This window comes from Myotis nattereri (assembly GCF_964212035.1).
Source record: "Myotis nattereri genome assembly, chromosome: 2".
NCBI lineage: Eukaryota > Metazoa > Chordata > Mammalia > Chiroptera > Vespertilionidae > Myotis > Myotis nattereri.
The window spans coordinates 165,906,363-165,924,175 of NC_138076.1; the positions used below are offsets into that span (position 1 = coordinate 165,906,363).

The 17,813-nt window shown below is 39.0% G+C and overlaps 1 protein-coding gene across 4 annotated transcripts in view; it reads right to left on the reverse strand.

Annotated features, from left to right (window-relative positions):
• The window catches only part of LARP4 (La ribonucleoprotein 4), a 74,774-nt gene that overhangs the window by 7,800 nt on the left and 49,161 nt on the right, over window positions 1-17,813 (reverse strand). For 3 of the 4 annotated variants that reach the window (XM_081082639.1, XM_081082640.1, XM_081082641.1), the window contains 5 exons: window positions 17,091-17,303; window positions 16,503-16,618; window positions 12,372-12,584; window positions 11,184-11,232; window positions 7,687-7,848 (listed from right to left, as the gene is read on the reverse strand). In XM_081082639.1, coding sequence (XP_080938765.1) covers window positions 7,687-7,848; window positions 11,184-11,232; window positions 12,372-12,584; window positions 16,503-16,618; window positions 17,091-17,303 — 753 coding nt within the window. The remainder of the gene's footprint in view (window positions 1-7,686; window positions 7,849-11,183; window positions 11,233-12,371; window positions 12,585-16,502; window positions 16,619-17,090; window positions 17,304-17,813) is intronic. The other variant, XM_081082642.1, reaches the window with a different exon arrangement.

The following is a 17,813-nucleotide window of genomic DNA, read 5'->3' on the forward strand; positions in this document are numbered from 1 at the left end:
ACAGGGGGCGGTGCCCCAACACCCTAATCAGCCCTGCTCTGAGCCCGACCAGGGGCTGCACCTAGGGATTGGGCCTGCCCACTGCCACCCGGGAGCAGGCCTAAGCCAGCAGGTCGTTATCTCCCGAGGGGTCCCAGACTGCGAGAGGGCACAGGCCGGGCTGAGGGACCCCCTCTCCCCCCCGAGTGCACGAATTTTTGTGCACCGGGCCCCTAGTCCTATATAATAAAAGCCTAATATGCTAAGTGTCTGGTCCTCTGGTGACCGGTCAACTGTTCAACCAATCAAAGTATAATATGCTAATTACAAGCTAAGGCCGCTCAATGGCTCTATGATGTGCACTGACCACCAGGGGGGAGATGCTCTGACTGGTAGGTTAGCTTGCTGCTGTGGTCCAGCAGATCAGGACTGAGTGAGATGGGTTGGACAAGCCCTGGAGCCCTCCTGCAGTCCCTCCCCAGACTGATTGTGCACTGGTGGGGTCCCTCTTCCTGGCCTGTGCCCTCTCGCAATCCGGGACCCCTTGAGGGATGTCAGAGAGCCGGTTTCAGCCTGATCCCGCAGGTCACTCCTCTCTGGAGGGCACCAGATGCAGGGCTCACAGCTGGCGAGCACTGCTGTGGCAGCTTGAGCCTCTCTTGATTGGGACTAATTGGGCGTGAGCCCTCAGCAGGTGCAGTGGGGCCCGGGATGAGCAGGAACAGCAGGTAGGAGCTGCAGGCAGCGTAGGACTACAGGTTTTGTTGGACTCCAGGTTTCAGGCCAATCCCTGCAGGCGACCCAGAGGGGCCCCACCTGTACATGAATTCGTGCACCAGGCCTCTAGTACTGTAATAAAGGTTTTGTGAATGAGAGGGAGAACCAAGATGGCGGCATAGGTTAACGCCGGAGTTTGCTGCTTTGAACAACTACTTCAAAAGTGAAGCCAGAAAACGGAAGGGACATTACCCAGAACCACAGGAACGCTGGCTGAGTGGAGGTCCTACAGCTAGGAGGAAAGAGAAACGCATACGGACACTCAGAGGAGGCGCAGTGCTGAAGTCAAATTCTGAGGTGCGGAGTGCGCGCGTGGAGCGGGCTGGCAGCGGAGGGCGCGGGAGGGAGTCGCAGACTCTGAGCTCCAGATACAGGCCAGTCTTTAGGGACCCAGACTCAAACGGGAGAAGCGGGACTGTCTGGCTTCGGTCAGAGCGAGTGCAGCTTTCTCTCCGAGGTTTGCAGCCGTTGCTGGGACTCAGAGAGGAAGAGCCCCTGGGGACAGGACTGAGAGCCGCCATAACTGCTCTCTCGGGCCCACCCTGTTGATCCTGTGCGACCCGCCCCGCCCAAGCCCTGCACAGAGGCATTTGCTGGATAGCCTCAGGCAAAGGCTAGATTAGCACCTCCCTACAGGACAGAACAAAGACTGCGAACAAAGACCACTAGGGGGTGCACCAAGAAAGCATAACAAAATGCGGAGACAAAGAAACAGGACAAAATTGTCAATGGAAGATCTAGAGTTCAGAACCACACTTTTAAGGTCTCTCAAGAACTGTTTAGAAGCCGCCGATAAACTTAATGAGATCTACAAGAAAACTAATGAGACCCTCGATCTTATATTGGGGAACCACCTAGAAATTAAGCATACACGGACTGAAATAACGAATATTATACAGACTCCCGACAGCAGACCAGAGGAGCGCAAGAATCAAGTCAATGATTTGAAATGCGAGGAAGCAAAAAACACCCAACCGGAAAAGCAAAATGAAAAAAGAATCCAAAAATGCGAGGATAGTGTAAGGAGCCTCTGGGACAGCTTCAAGCGTACCAACATCCGAATTATAGGGGTGCCAGAAGATGAGAGAGAGCAAGATATTGAAAACCTATTTGAAGAAATAATGACAGAAAACTTCCCCCACCTGGTGAAAGAAATGGACTTACAGGTCCAAGAAGCGCGGAGAACCCCAAACAAAAGGAATCCAAAGAGGACCACACCAAGACACATCATAATTAAAATGCCAAGAACAAAAGATAGAGAGAATCTTAAAAACAGCAAGAGAAAGAAACTCAGTTACCTACAAGGGAATACCCATACGACTGTCAGCTGATTTCTCAACAGAAACTTTGCAGGCCAGAAGGGAGTGGCAAGAAATATTCAAAGTGATGAATACCAAGAACCTACAACCAAGATTACTTTATCCAGCAAAGCTATCATTCAGAACTGAAGGTCAGATAAAGTGCTTCACAGATAAGGAAAAGCTAAAGGAGTTCATCACCACCAAACCAGGATTATATGAAATGCTGAAAGGTATCCTTTAAGAAGAGGAAGAGGAAGAAAAAGGTAAAGATACAAATTATGAACAACAAATATGCATCTATCAACAAGTGAATCTAAGAATCAAGTGAATAAATAATCTGATGAACAGAATGAACTGGTGATTATAATAGAATCAGGGACATAGAAAGGGGATGGACTGACTATTCTTGGGGGAGAAAGGGGTGTGGGAGATGTGGGAAGAGACTGGACAAAAATCGTGCACCTATGGATGAGGACAGTGGGTGGGGAGTGAGGGCGGAGGGTGGGGCGGGAACTAGGAGGAGGGGAGTTATGGGGGCGGAAAAAAAGAGGAACAAATGTAATAATCTGAACAATAAAGATTTAATTAAAAGAAAAAAAAATAAGAAAGAAAATAATTTTATGGTTGGGTCACAGCATGAGGAACTGTATTTAAAGGGCCAGAAGGTTGAGAACCACTGCACTACAGGATGATATCATTACATAAAGTAAGACTATCAGCGGCATATGTATATAAACAGTGGATGTTGTTCATCTTCTTTTTGTAGTTCCTTGAGAAGCTACAGATCATTTCCTTCATGTCTGTATCCCCAGAGTCAGTGCCCCTCCCCATGTTGGGCATTTAAGAAATGCTTGTTAAGTGGATGAATAAACATTTTATATGTTATATAAAAAAAAAAAAAAAAAGGTTTTGTGAATGTGGTCTGTCGTCTTTCTCAAAATATCTTATTGTACAGCACTTACCATTTCACTTAAAGGAAGACTCTACATCTTCTCTTTGGCATATACAAATCACCAGCATCACTACTCTTATGCTCTGGGGCCATTATTATGTAAAATAAGAGTTTCTTGCACACAAGCACTGTACTATAGTGACATGTGACCAGATAACTGAGAGAGACTAAAGGCTGGATAGTGTATATACTGTGGATACACCTGACAATGATTCACACACCAAGCGTGCTTCCCCGAAGGGTATGAAATTTGAAACTTAAGAATTGTTGCCTGGCTGGTGTGGCTCAGTTGGTTGCGTATCATCCTGTGAACCAAGGGGTAGTAGGTTCAAGTCCTGGTCAGGGCACATGCTTAGGTTGCAGGCTTGATCCCTGATAGCAGGTTTGCAGGAGGCAGCGGACTGATTTGTTGTTATCACATTGATGTTTCTATCTCTCCCCCCTCCATCTCTCTCTAAAAATCCATTTAAAAATCTTCAATTAAAATTTATGCATTGTTAATTTTTGGAATTTTCCATTTAATAGTTTTAAATTGTGGTAACTGAAACCATGGAAAGCAAAATTACAGATGGGGGCGGGGGGGTGCTACTATATATTCATACAATGAAATGTTACTGTGCAATGAAAGGAATAAAGGACACATGCCACAACAATGGATGAATCTTGAGGACATCATGCCAAGTGAAATACGCTAGCCACAAAAAGACAAAATACTCTGTGATTCTATTTATATGAGGCAACTAAAATAATCAGTTATAGAGACAAAGTAGGATGATGGTTGCCAGGAGCTGAGGGAAGGGAGAATGGGATTTATTGTTTACTGGTAGTATTTTAGCTTTGTAAGACTAAAAGAGTTCTGGAGATTGATTGCACAACAACATGAATGTATTTAGCACAACTGAGCTGCACACACTTAACAATGGTTAAGATAGTAAATTTATGTTATGTGTATTTTACCAGAATTAAAACAAGAAAAAGAAACATAAGACAAGTACAAAACTCAAAATTAGGAAAGCCAAAACAAGCAAACCAAGGTCCAATATCAAATTAAGAGTTCCAGAAAAAGAGAAGAAAAGAGGTGAAGGATTTATCAGAGAGAAGTACAGGAAATTTATCCCACATGGAAGGTCATGAGTTTCCAGATTTAAACATCCCATGAAGGTATCCAGTACAATGACTAAAACCAAACAAAACAAAGAGTGTCATAGCAAGATACATCATCATGAAATTTCACAGAATACCAGGAATAAATAAAATATCCTAAAAGCCTCCGGTGGGGTGGGATGGGTGGAAAGATAAACATCATTGGGAGAATGAGGGATCAAAACCATAGTTTCTAGCCCGGTTGCAGTGGCTCAGTGGTTGAGTGCTGACCTATGAACCAGGAGGTCACGATTAGATTCCCAGTCAGAGCACATGCTTGGGTTACCGGATCAATGAGGGAGTGCAGGAGGCAGCCAATCAGTGATTCTCATCACTGATGTATCAATCTCTGCCTCTCTCTTCCTCTCTAAAATCAATAAAAATATATTTAAAGAACAAATAAACCGCAGTTTCTGAAATGAACCTCTGGAAGCTAGATTATTTCCTAAGCCAAAAAGAAAAAGAAAACTACAAAGGAAATACTGCCAAATATAACCATATTAAAATTAAGAACCTGTTTTTTACCCACAAATACATAAGACTGAAAATACACCATTATTAGTGATATACATAACTGACAAAAAATTAGTATCCAGAATACTGTTTAAATTCCATGAATCTGTAAGGTAAGAGATAACCCAATTTAATGTGCCAAAATATTTAAAAAATTCTTTTTATAAAAGAGACTCGCCAAAACCGGTTTGGCTCAGTGTATGGAGCGTCGGCCTGCGGACTGAAAGGTCCCAGGTTCGATTCCAGTCAAGGGCATGTACCTGGGTTGCGGGCATATCCCCAGTAGGAGATGTGCAGGAGGCAGCTGATCGATGTTTCTCTCTCATCGATGTTTCTAACTCTCTATCTCTCTACCTTCTTCTCTGTAAAAAATCAATAAAATATATTTAAAAAAAAAAAAAAGAGACTCAAATGGCCAAAAAATATAAAAATGATAATTTAGCTGTGGCCAGTTGCTCAGTGGTTAGAGCATTGGCCCATGGGTCACAGGTTCAATTCCCGGTTAAGGGCACAGGCAAGAGCACCTCGTTTGCAGGTTCCCCAGCCCCAGTAGAAGTGAGTCTCTCTCTCTCCCCCACTCCCCCTTTAGAAATCAATGGAAAAAATACACTTGGGTGAGAATTAAAAAAAAAAAAGGTAATTTAACCTCAAGAGTCATTCAAATTTTAAAAAGCCCTATCACTGCCCTGGCCGGTTTGGCTCAGGGGACTGAAGGGTCCCAGGTTTGATCCCGATCAAGGGCATGTACCTGGATTGCGGGCATTTCCCCAGTAGGGGGTGTGCAGGAGGCAGCTGATCGATGCTTCTCTCTCATCCATGTTTCTAACTCTCTATCCCTCTCCCTTCCTCGCTGTACAAAATCAATAAAATATATATTAAAAAAAAAGTTACCGATTTAAAAAAAAAAAAAGCCCTATCACTCAGCAATTATACCTTAGAAATGTTCTTGCTCACATGAACAGAAAGTTTCAAGATTCATAGCAGTATTGCTTATAATAATGAACCGACAAAAAACATTAGTCCATCAATGGTAGAATGAATAAATGTTATATTCTTACACAATAGCTCAAAATAAAATAATCGCCTACATCAACAGCAATATATTTCATACAACACAGAAGGGAAGAAGTAACAAAAGAATACATATATGTATAACCCAAGGACACAGACAACAGGATGATGAAGACTTGGATGAGGGGTGAACTGGAGGGGGTCAATGGGGAAAAGGGGGGACATATGTAATACGTTCAACAATAAAGATAAAAAAAAGACAGCCTAATTTTCAAAGGTGAAATATATGAATCTTAGAAGTGAAATACTGCACTTTTAAAAAAAGGCAATAAAGTATCTTCAAAATTTCAAAGAAAACACAGCTCAAATGTCCATCAATAGAATGAATTCTACTAGATATGCTACTGATCAAGTGTGAGAACATCAAAACATTTTCAGAATGCAAGATCTCTACAAATTTATACTAAAAGCCCTTTATTCAGGAAGCTTGGGAAGATGTGACTCACCATAATATGGGAAAGTAAAACAAGAACAAGAAAAAGGGGGGATCTAACCAAGTAGAGTAAGGAAAATTCCCAGGATTGATAGTGAAGAGACGTCCCAGGAACATAGCTGTGCAGGCCATGGAGAATATAAAAAAGGAGAAATAATAACAGTATACTATGGGGCTGTTAGGAAAAAGTTATGTAATACTGAGGTGTGCCTTACAATGATGGCATATTTTACTCTAACTAGCAATAATTTTTTTCTAAGTGATACTAAAATAATGGGGCATAGCCCGAGCTAGTTTGACTCAGTGGATAGAGCATCAGCCCACGGACTGAAGGATCTCAGGTTCGATTGTAGTCAAGGGCACACACCTCGGTGCAGGCTCAATCCCTGGACTTGGTTGGGGCCCGTGTGGCAGGCAACCAATCGATGTGTCTCTCTCATATTGATGTTTCTCTCTGTCTCTCTCCACTCCCTTCTGCTCTCTCTAAAAATCAGTGGGAAAATAGCGTTGGCTGAAGATTAACAAAAAAATGAAATTAATTAAATAAAATAATGGGGCATCTTATAATTGATGGTATCCTAGATATGATAAAGTAAAATCTACTGGGAGGATGAGAAGAATATGTTGCTTTAAGAGAGCTAAATACTTAGCTTCTAGAATATAAAGTTAATAGATGTCTATAACTGAAAGGTAAAAAAAAAATAGCAGTATAACCATGTTAATTAGAAATACAGGAACAAATGTCAAGAGAAAAGCTAGAGTTGAAGGTGGTTGCAGGGTACTATTTCCATTACAAGCCTAGGTGTACATGTGCTATTAAAATAATAATAGAATTAGAAAAAAGGGGGGGGGGGCAGAACACGAGAAAATTCTGTGGGGAATGGGAATTTACCATATTAAGAGGTCTAACTCAAAAATATTAGAGGATGAGGTATCCTAACATTTTGACATCCACTCTCCATTATTTAAAAACTGAGTTTACCAAACTAGCTTAAAATTCTCATTTATATCATTGGTTAATTATAGGCACTTAAGTGGACATGACACTTTCCATTTGGCTTGCATTAATCAGTTCTATCAAGCTGAGTGACTGACAAAGACATGTAAAAATGACAAAATATTTTATTTGTAGCTTTATCATAAATATTTTTCTTAGTTTTTTTAAAATCCTCACCTGAGGGTATTTTTTTAACTGGTTTTAGATAGAGAAGAACGGAGAGAGATAGAGAAACACTGATCAGTTGCCTCCCCTACCGCAATCTAGGTATGTGCCTTGAGGAGGAGTCGAACTTGCAACCTTTTGATGTACTGGATGTAGGGGACGATGCTCCAACCAACCAAGCCACGTGGCCACAGGACTATCATAAATCTTTTTATAATACTCAATGTATACTGACAATCCCCTGAATTAAAACTATATTAGAAATACTTATTAAGAACAAAAACCTAAATAACTTAAAACATAGGCTAATACTATAGTCCCCAAAAGGTAGAAGATTGGATGTTTTAGTGTTTACCTTTTCTTTGCAGACACCTTTAACAACATCAGACATCCTACTCTCCAAAACAAGTTCACCTGGTGTTCTTGATGAACTTCCAGGTAAAGGAGGAAAATTTGAGGCTAATAAGTCAAACTTTGGTGTTGGAGCCTTTGCTTCAGCTGTTGAAGGTTGGGGTCTCTAAAAGACACAAATCATAAAACAGGTCATATGACTACCTTATTCTCTAACCCTGTACCACAGAAGCTGAAACTTCAAAAAACAAACTCTACCCTAATGTACAGAATTGTTTCCCTATAAATTTTTGGCTTCACATCTCAATTGAGCTCTTATTAATCTTTTTTTTTTTTTTTAATATGGAATGGTTCACAAATTTACAAGTCATCCTTCCACAGGGCTATGTAATCCTTCTCTACATTTCTCAAATTTTAGTATATGTGCTGCTGAAGAGAACATGAGTTTTCATAGTCTATCAATCCTCCATACCTTTAGTTAGCTCCCTCCCTTCTTTATTTTGCAAACTTTGCCACACTCCTAAGCCTTCTCATCAATCTCCACTATTCTTTGCTTTCTAAATTAGCTATACCTCCTTTTCTAACAAAAAAAAACCCTACCTCACATAAATTTGCCATCATCATTCACCCTTCCATACAGTCTCAAGAGAGAACAATATCCTTCCTTGAAAATCTCATCTGTCCCTTTCACCCTAACCACTCTCTATATCCTCTGACAAACCTCTCACTTGTACCTCCTCCTCTACCTCTTCACCTCTGTACTCATCACACCACTGCTTTGACAAGTCACCAATGCCTTCCACAATGCAAAAGCTGGCAGACTTTTTTCCATGACCTCACTATAGCATTTGGCATGGTAAACATTCTTTCCGTTGGGAGCTCATTTCTCCCTTAGCTTCTGTGACACACCTTTCTATTGATGCACAGATCTGATAATCATGTGCTGTTCTCTGCCTGCCTACTTCTTTTGATGGTTTTTGATTTCTATAAAGTCATTACTTCTCACTTTCCATATTCCATACTTTCCCTGTGTGATGATACCCTTCATTCATGACTTTAACTATTATCTACATGCAAACAATCCTTAAAACAATTTTCCACTTTTTGGTAACTTTTGGCTGCACAACTCTGAAAACATACCAAAAATTATTGAGTTGTACACTTTATTTTCAGCCCAGACCTTCACCTGAAACCCAGATATCCATTTGCCAGCCTATCAGCCATTGCCACTCAGACTTTACTTGGATACTTCAAACAACATGATGAACAATCTCATTTTTCAACCCAAAGCCACTATGTTCCCCAAGGTTCCATTTTTGACCCTTTTTAAAAAAATCACTCACTATACAGAAGAGTCCCCTGCCATGGCCTCATCTACTCATATGACTTCAGTTACTATGAGTAAGTTTACAAATCCTAAATTTTATCTCTAGCTAACATCGCCCTCCTGCACAAGGGCACCTCACTCCTGCCCTTCCTACTGGAAAACATGCCTGTCTCCTTTTTCTTCATCTCAACCTTCAGTCCTCAATCCAGACATTTTTTAACATGTTAAACAGACCTCAAACCTAATTTCTCCTCTCCTCAACTGTTCAGGGCCACTTGAGGATGTTACTGCTTCAATGATACCTTTAAAAAGTTGTTGCCTAAAATCTCATGGCTGCCCATAGTATAGAAAGCTATAAATGGAAAAAACAACACTGTTTTGAAGGGTTCATAGTTTGCCCTAAGGACTACTCTTTGTTATAACGCAATACATTTTCTTCTTTGAAAATGTGTATGCTTTTAATACTTAATAAATGTGGTGTATGTGTAACTTATATGTATAACCAACAGTAAGCTATATGTATACTACTTATATATGTATACAATTCACTACTTATACATGTAAAATAAGCATTATATTAAACATTTATGATATATCTGTAAATTCTAGACAGAGTTTTCTTGAGACCTCTATATCTTCCTACATCATTTTCATTCCTCAACACTTTTTGGGCCCAGTTAAGAAATGGTAAGTAGTCACTATGAACAAACACACACAAAAAAATCAAAATATGAATAATCTGAGGCATTAAGATTCAAATAAGAACGTTAGGCCTTAGCTATAAACATTTTTCTTTAAGCGATTTTATAAGATTAGTGGATATAAGAATTAACAGCAGGTAGAAAATTGACTCCAAACAATTAATAAACAGTATAACAGTTTCTAACACCATCCAACAGAGCTTTAAAAATTAATGATATGCTTTATCAGATTGGCAAAAAATCATATCCTGCCCTGACTGGTGTGGCTGTTGGTTGAGCGTCGTCCTATGCACCAAAAAGGTTAACAGTTCGATTCCTGGTCAGAGCACATGCCTGAGTTGTGGGCTCAATCCCTGGTGGGGGGCATGCAGGAGGCAAGCTGATCAATGTTGTACTCTCACATCAATGTTTCTCTCTCCCTTCTCTCTAGTGATTAATAAACTATTCTTTAAAAAAATAAAATAAAATCATATCCTCTCTAAGACGATGGATAAACAGGAATGAAAATCAGCACAACCTCTATAAAAAACTACTTAGCAGCAACTTATTAAATTGTGACCCAGAAATCCCACTTCTAGAGGTTCTCCTTCAGATACTGCATACATAGGAAACAATAATTTTATGAGGTTATCATTGCACTGTTTGTAATAGCACTTATATACAATCACAAGATTCAAACTGCTTAAATGTCTGTTAGTAAAGTAAGAGTTAATCTTTTCATAGAATATTTTCATATTTTTTATTTTTAAACCATGTGAAAATATTAGATACTCAAGTAATTTTTTAAGAAAGTGAGAAACACAGGTCAAATCCTTAATATATGTGCATTTTAAGGGTGGAGGGAGCGTGATAATGGTGTATATTTCAGGGTCAAGCACAGGCTGCATACCTTAGGCTGAATACTATCATCAAGTAGCCCTAACCCAGTGGTCGGCAAACTGCGGCTCGCAAGCCACATACGGCTCTTTGGCCCCTTGAGTGTGGCTCTTCCACAAAATACCACGTGCAGGCGCACATGTGCGTACAGTGCGATTGAAACTTCGTGGCCCATATGCAGAAGTTGGTATTTTGTGGAAGAGCCACACTCAAGGGGCCAAAGAGCTGCATGTGGCTCACAAGCCGCAGTTTGCCGACCACTGCCCTAGCTGGTTTGGCTCAGTAGATAGAGCGTCAGCCTGCGAACTGAAGGGTCCCAGGTTTGATTCTGGTCAAAGGCACATGTCCGGATTATGGGCTCAATCCCCAAGGGGGGACGTGCAGGAGGCAGCCAATCAATGGTTCTCTCTCATCACTGATGTTTCTTTCTGTCTCTCTCTCCCTCTCCCTTCCTCTCTGAAATCAGTAATATATTTTTTTTAAAAAATCAATCAAGTAGAAACCTAAAAGTCAAGGTAGATCACAAGTCAATGCCATAGTAAATCACAAAAGAAAAGAAAAATTAACAGCAGTAATTAAAAGTAAAAAAATACTTACTGGGATTCTGTCATCTTCTCGTCGTCTTCGACCTCTGAAAAGAGTTCTCCTTTTAACAAAACAAAAAAAGGGTGGTGGGAGGGAGAACTCATAAGTTTCTTCAAATTTATACATTTCATAAAAAATGAGTGTATTTCTATTTTAAGTATCTATACATCTAAATTTCCATTATTATTAAAAGACTAGAGGCCCGGTGCACGAAATTCATGCACTCAGCAGGGGTGGGGATGGGGGGTGTTGTGTCCCTCAGCCTGGATTGTGAGAGGGCACAGGCCAGGTCGAGGGACCCCACCAGTACATAATCAGGACCAGGGAGGTTGGCCAGCTGGGGAGGGACCCCAGGAGGGCTCCTAGGCATGTCCAGCCGGTCTCGGTCCGTCCAGATCAGCCAGACCCCAGCAGCAAGCTAACCTACCAGTCAGAGAGTCTGCCCCCTGGTGGTCAGTGCACGTCATAGTGAGTGGTTAAGAAGCCTTAGCATATTATGCTTTGATTGGTTAAATGGCTGACCGGACGACTGGACACTTAGTGTATTAGGCTTTTATTATATAGGATAAATATGTATTCTTCTGAAGGGATCCTGAGCAAATCTACCAAAAACTTCAACTACGATCACCACCACCACCACCACGAAGTAAGCTATGCATATTTTTATTAGAAGCACTCTCTCCACACCAGGAGCAGATTAGGGTTCAGTTGTGTTTTCTTCAGGCAAGTTAGGTTATATATAACCACATTCCCTTAGTTTAGAAGTTGTAAGAAATTAGCTCTGGCCGGGTAGCTAAGTTGGTTTTACAGCACTGCTCTGATATGCCAAGGTTGGGGGTTCAATCCCATGAGGGCACATACAGGAAGCAACCAATGAATGCATAAATAAGTGGATCAGCAAATGTCTCGCTCCATTCCTCTCTAAAATCAATCAATCAATCAGATAGTTGTGGGAAATTAAAACTATAATGCAGATGGGATTTTATCTTCCTAAACCATTCTTTGTGAACTTCAGAATAACTTTCATAAATCCGACTCAGTTACATTCTATATAAACACTCAAAATTTCTTAATAATTATGAAAAACTATTATGTAAAAATGTATTTACTTAACACTAGATCATGGTTTCCAAATACATTATGATAAAAGGAGTTTCATATACCTTATTTCCTTCCAGATTTATTACCATATTCACTTACCTGCCCCTACCATAATCCCCATTCTGTTCAATCGGCAAAGTTGGAGTCTCCTTTGGAAGGTAGCTTTGCTCCTGATGTCCTGTTACTATAGGGTTATGCCGTTCAGTTGGAAAGTTTCTTGAACCAGATCTGTTTACTGGTCCATCCCCCAATGACACAGATCCCTCTGTTGAGTGTTCTGAACCACTTGATGCCCTAAAATGAGGCTTCACGCTATGAGAAATAATGATCATATATATGAGAGGATAAATCAAGACAGACAGAACATCTTTCTTCTTAATGGTAGAAACTCTTAATAGGCCAAGTTAAAAACTGTTTTTTGCTGTTTCCTGTTTTCCATTAATTAAGTTAAACATAAAATTGTTTTATAAAAATGTAAACCCTTTTATGTCCTAGATATATTATTTTTAACAGGCAAAGAACTTTTACATTAAAAAGTTGTTAAAAGACATTTGGGGGAAAATCCAAAGTTCTTTGAGATACTCAGGCTAAAACTACGATTTTAGCTTCTTTCTTTAACATAAGCTGCAGTCTTGACACATGTAAATCAGCCAGGCTTTAAGCTTATTAATGAATCTGTGTCAAGCCTCTACCTTATTAATTTCTTATTAATTTTATGTATAAAGTACAGACATACATACATAATCTCCAGTATTAAATTTTCATAGGGAGAGCCCTAACTGGTATGGCTCAGTTGTTTGAGTGTTGTCCCATGTACCAGGAAGCTGCTGGTTTGATTCCAAGTTGGGTGCATGCCTGGGTTGTAAGGTTTGATCCTTCCCAGTAGAGGGTATGCAGAAGGCAGGCAATCAATGTTTCTCTCTCCTCTCCCTTCCTCTCTCTAAAATCAATAATTTTTTAAAAGGTTGCTGGTTCGAGTCACGGTCAGTGCACATGCTCAGGTTGTGGGCTCGATCCCCAGGAGGGGCATGCAAGAGGCGGCCAACTGATATGATGCTCTCATATTGTTATGTCTTTCTCCCTCTCTCACATCTTCTCTCTCTCTCTCTCTCTCTCTCTCTCTCTCTCTCTCTCTCTCAAAAAAAAAAAAAATCAATAAAGCTTAAAAGAAATTTTTTTTCATAAGGGAAAATCAGAAAAAAAGTATAAAAAGGCTCTTTAAGGGAATGACATTTAAAAAAAATAAAATGAAGGAATATATTAAAATCCCACCTTCTTACTAAGTATCCCTTGCCAAATGAAATTTGTTTTTCAATGATCCATACGTGGGACATAAAATATAACTAGGAAGATATAATACAACTAATAGCCTGACATGACTTCATGAATTAAGGTATGAAATCTGGTAAAAACAAGACAAAACAAAGAAAGCTACTTCTAACAAAAGTAACTTTTATCTTGGATCATGTGCATAGGCACGCAACTCATACAATTTATAAGCAGATGAAGCTATGGTAAAGGAGAGAAGATGCAGTTTAATCAATAGTTAAAACATCTAAAGTTAAGTCCAAGCAACTGAGGATCTTGGCTCTATAGATTTTTTAAAAATATGTTTTTATTGATTTCAGAGAAGAAAGGAGAGAGAGACAGATAGAAACACCAATGATGAGAGAATTATTGATGGGCAGTCTCCTGCACGGCCCCTACTGGGAATGGAGCCCACAACCTGGGCATGTGCCCTTTACTGGAATCGAACCTGGGACCTTTCAGTCCACAGGCCAACACTCTATCCACTGTTGGCTCTATAGATTAAACAAGAGAGTATAAGACTTATATTTAGCCCCTTGCTTGCAGTTTATATGCTCCATTTTTTTCCAGTCTATTTTCATAATTACAAATTCATAATATTAATAACACAATGTCAACTCCTGGCTCTCTGAATAGGGATTTAAAACCTCATACATTAATTACAACCGCATTTCCAGCTATCCTACTTTACTCTTTAAGGAACATAAAAAATTAGGTTAAAGATAAAACTCAGGCAACAGAGTTGGGCTGAGTTTAATATAAGATGATACTTTTCCAGATACTTTCTGTCACAAAGTAGGTTTTTAGTCGCAATTAAAATAATATAATGTCACCGAAACCTGTTTGGCTAAGTGGATAGAGCGTCGGCTTGTGGACTGAAAGGTCCCAGGTTCGATTCCGGTCAAGGGCATGTACCTTGGTTGCGGGCACATTCCCAGTAGGAGATGTGCAGAAGGCGGCTGATCGATGTTTCTCTCTCATCGATGTTTCTAACTCTCTATCTCTCTCTCTCTCCCTTCCTCTCTGTGGAAAATCAATAAAATATATTTAAAATGAAAAATAAAATAATATAATGTCAACTAACAAGTAATTTTCAATATATTTATATTATCCATCATATCTGAAAATGACCCCATTAAGTAGCTACGCTATTTATATTACCTGTTCAAAAACTTTCACTTTAATTTTCTCATTGCATTTCAAGAGGCCTAATGGACAAGTTAGGTTTAAACAGCCCTCAGATCTCATAATCTTACCCTTCACTGAGAAGGACTAACAATCTCAATCTGGGCAAAAGAAAGAAATAAGTGATAAAAGATAGAAAGGAAGAAGTATAGTGACAGAAAGATAAAGTATGAAAGGTAGAAAAATGCCCCGACTTCTGAAAGTTAGTCCTATTTTCTCTAAGTAGGTCTAGTGATCATCACTGGGCTGTTATAAGGCCAATACAATATAATAAACTGCATGAGGGCCCTATAGCATTACTTTCTCCTTGACTGATATAAATAAAGGTCTGGCAGTGGTCACTTCTTAGAAATAAAGAAACAAAGATTTGGCTGGGGTGGGGGGAGTGTCAAAACACTTTACTGTAATATTTGCATTTATATAAGAAAGTATTCATGTGCTATTTCTGTAATTAAAAATTAACAGCACCCTGCATTGGTCAAACATATGGAAAAGAATTATACACAAATGGTTTCGAGTAACAAAATTATAATAAATCTGCCCTGTATTTTCAATACCATAAGTACACCTCCATTAAAGCCAAGATGATTTGACTGTCATTTTTGGCTTTATTATTATAATCTTACCCCTTTCACCAAGAAAGCACAGCAAACAAAGACAAGTAACAATAAAGGAACACCATGAAAACAATGTATTTTTAAATCAAGCATCTGCAAACATCAGTACTTTTATGTTTTTATTGGTTTTTAGAGACAGAAGAAGGAAGAGGGATAGAGAGATAGAAACATCAATGAGTGAATCATCAATTGGCTGCCTCATGCACTGGGGATAGAGCCCGCAACCTGAGCGTGTGACCTGACCAGGAATTGAACCGTGATCTCTTGGTTCCTCGGTTGATGCTCAACACTGAACCACATGGGCTGGGCAGTACTTTTAGTTATTAGTTAAAAGTTACTTTAGAAAAAAAAAAAAGTTACTTTAGCTCTGGATGGGGTGGCTCAGTTAATTGGAACATTGTCAGGTACACCTAGAGGTGGTGGGTTTGATTCCCAGTCAGGGCACATACCCAGACTGTGGGTTTCATCCCCAGTTGGGGTGTGTATGAAAGGCAACCAATTGATGTCTCTCTCTCTCACATCAATGTTTTTCTCTCTCTCTCTCTCAAATCAATTTTTTTTAAAAAGCGCGCGGGGGGGGGGGGCAGTGTGGGTGGAGGTAAGAGGGTATAGGGGGAATAAATAGTGATAAAAAAATAACAATATATATTTTAAAATTGCTTTCACAGATATGCAGATTGCAGCAAGAAGAATATAGTCAATAATGTCGAAATAACAGGGATATGGGATTAGGTCGGTGCTTGGGGCAGTGGGGGAACCACTTTGTGTTACCTCTTTAACACACTAAAGGCACTTACACACTGGACTTTATGTTGCCTCTTTAACACTAAAAGCACTTACACACTGGACTTTGTGTTGCTGCCATAGAACATTTCCTGTTCCCTTTATTTTAAAAAAAAATCAGCATGTACCATCTCAGCCCCAAGTCCTTTTATCTCATTATCAACATGAGGTCAAAGCGTGTTTATAAATTCTAGATTAAATCACTCATATATTTTGTGCAAAACAAAAAAATTCCTTTCCACTGAATCTGCAAATAAGCACTGCAATGAACACAGTGACTCTGTAAGAACTACTGAGAACTGCTTACAATAAATTCCAGCCATGATTTTTATCTTACCGATTTTTTTGGAATGGTCGACCCATATTCACAGCAGCAGCAGCAGCAGCAGCAGTTGTTTTATAAGATCCTGGTGAACTAAAGCCATTCACAAAACTACTATTTGGAAACGGAGCCTAAAAGAAAATTTTAATGTTTAAAAACAGTTAATGGTAAAGGCAGCATCTGATGTGAAGGTCATAAGAAATTTCTGACGACTTAACCTAGCATCAATTTCTTCTAGCTCAAAATAATTTTAAACATTTTACATTTTCACTTTTGCAGTACATTACAGAACAAGAAATCACTGGTCCATTACTTCATAAAGAACACTTTTCTTTGAGTTAGTTTCACAAAACTAAAAGCAATTTAAAACAATGGATTTATCCAATCTCTAACTTTAATTCACACAGCAAAATCTAAAGAATAAAATTATAGAAACATTTAGTCATATGCATACATTTGCGATGGGATATTATATATCCTCATCATTACTTAAAAAACAGAAAATAAACAATCAACAAAACAAAACATGAACTCCCACTCTAGCAGATTTCTTCAAATTTCAGCTTGAGTGAAAACATTTTATTATTCTGTAAAGATTCTCACCAGTGGTGTTTCAAAGTAAGGTGCAGGATTTGGAGACCAAGACTGAGGCACAATACTATAGATGGAGTACTGCTGGTGAGGACTATACACAGGCTGCATAAAGACTGGTGAGGCATACTGTGCTTGAGTTTGAATGGGCTGACTATACATACTAGAATCCATTAATCGAAAACCATTCTTAGCAAAAAACGTATTGATGGCTTTTATCCTTGCCTAGAAGAAAGAGGAACACATAATTACAAAGGATTAAGTGTATATTTTTACAAATATATTTAATTAAAATTTTTAACTTATTTTACACGACTACATTATTTCTGCCTATTGTAGAATTAGGCAAAGGAAAATGACAGATTTAATTAATTGAAACTTATGTATGGCAAATACACAGAAGTCCAAACAGTGAAACTGTTAATATTCCAAATACATAAATTCTAAAAATAGATTTAAAAGCCAACAATCCTACCTAAAAATGAGTTAGAAAAATAAAGAGTTCACAGAAAATAAAAGGCAAATGACTCTTAAACATATGAAAAAGATACTAAACCTTGCTAAGAGAAATGCAATTAAAGTTGAATTAAATTTCTCAATTATACAATCATCAAAGTCTAAAACAGATAATCTGATACATTAAGATGGGCATGCAAAATAGCACAACTCTTATGAACATCAATCCCAATTCTAGAAATCTTTCCCAAATATACACTGACCAAAACAGTCTTTTAT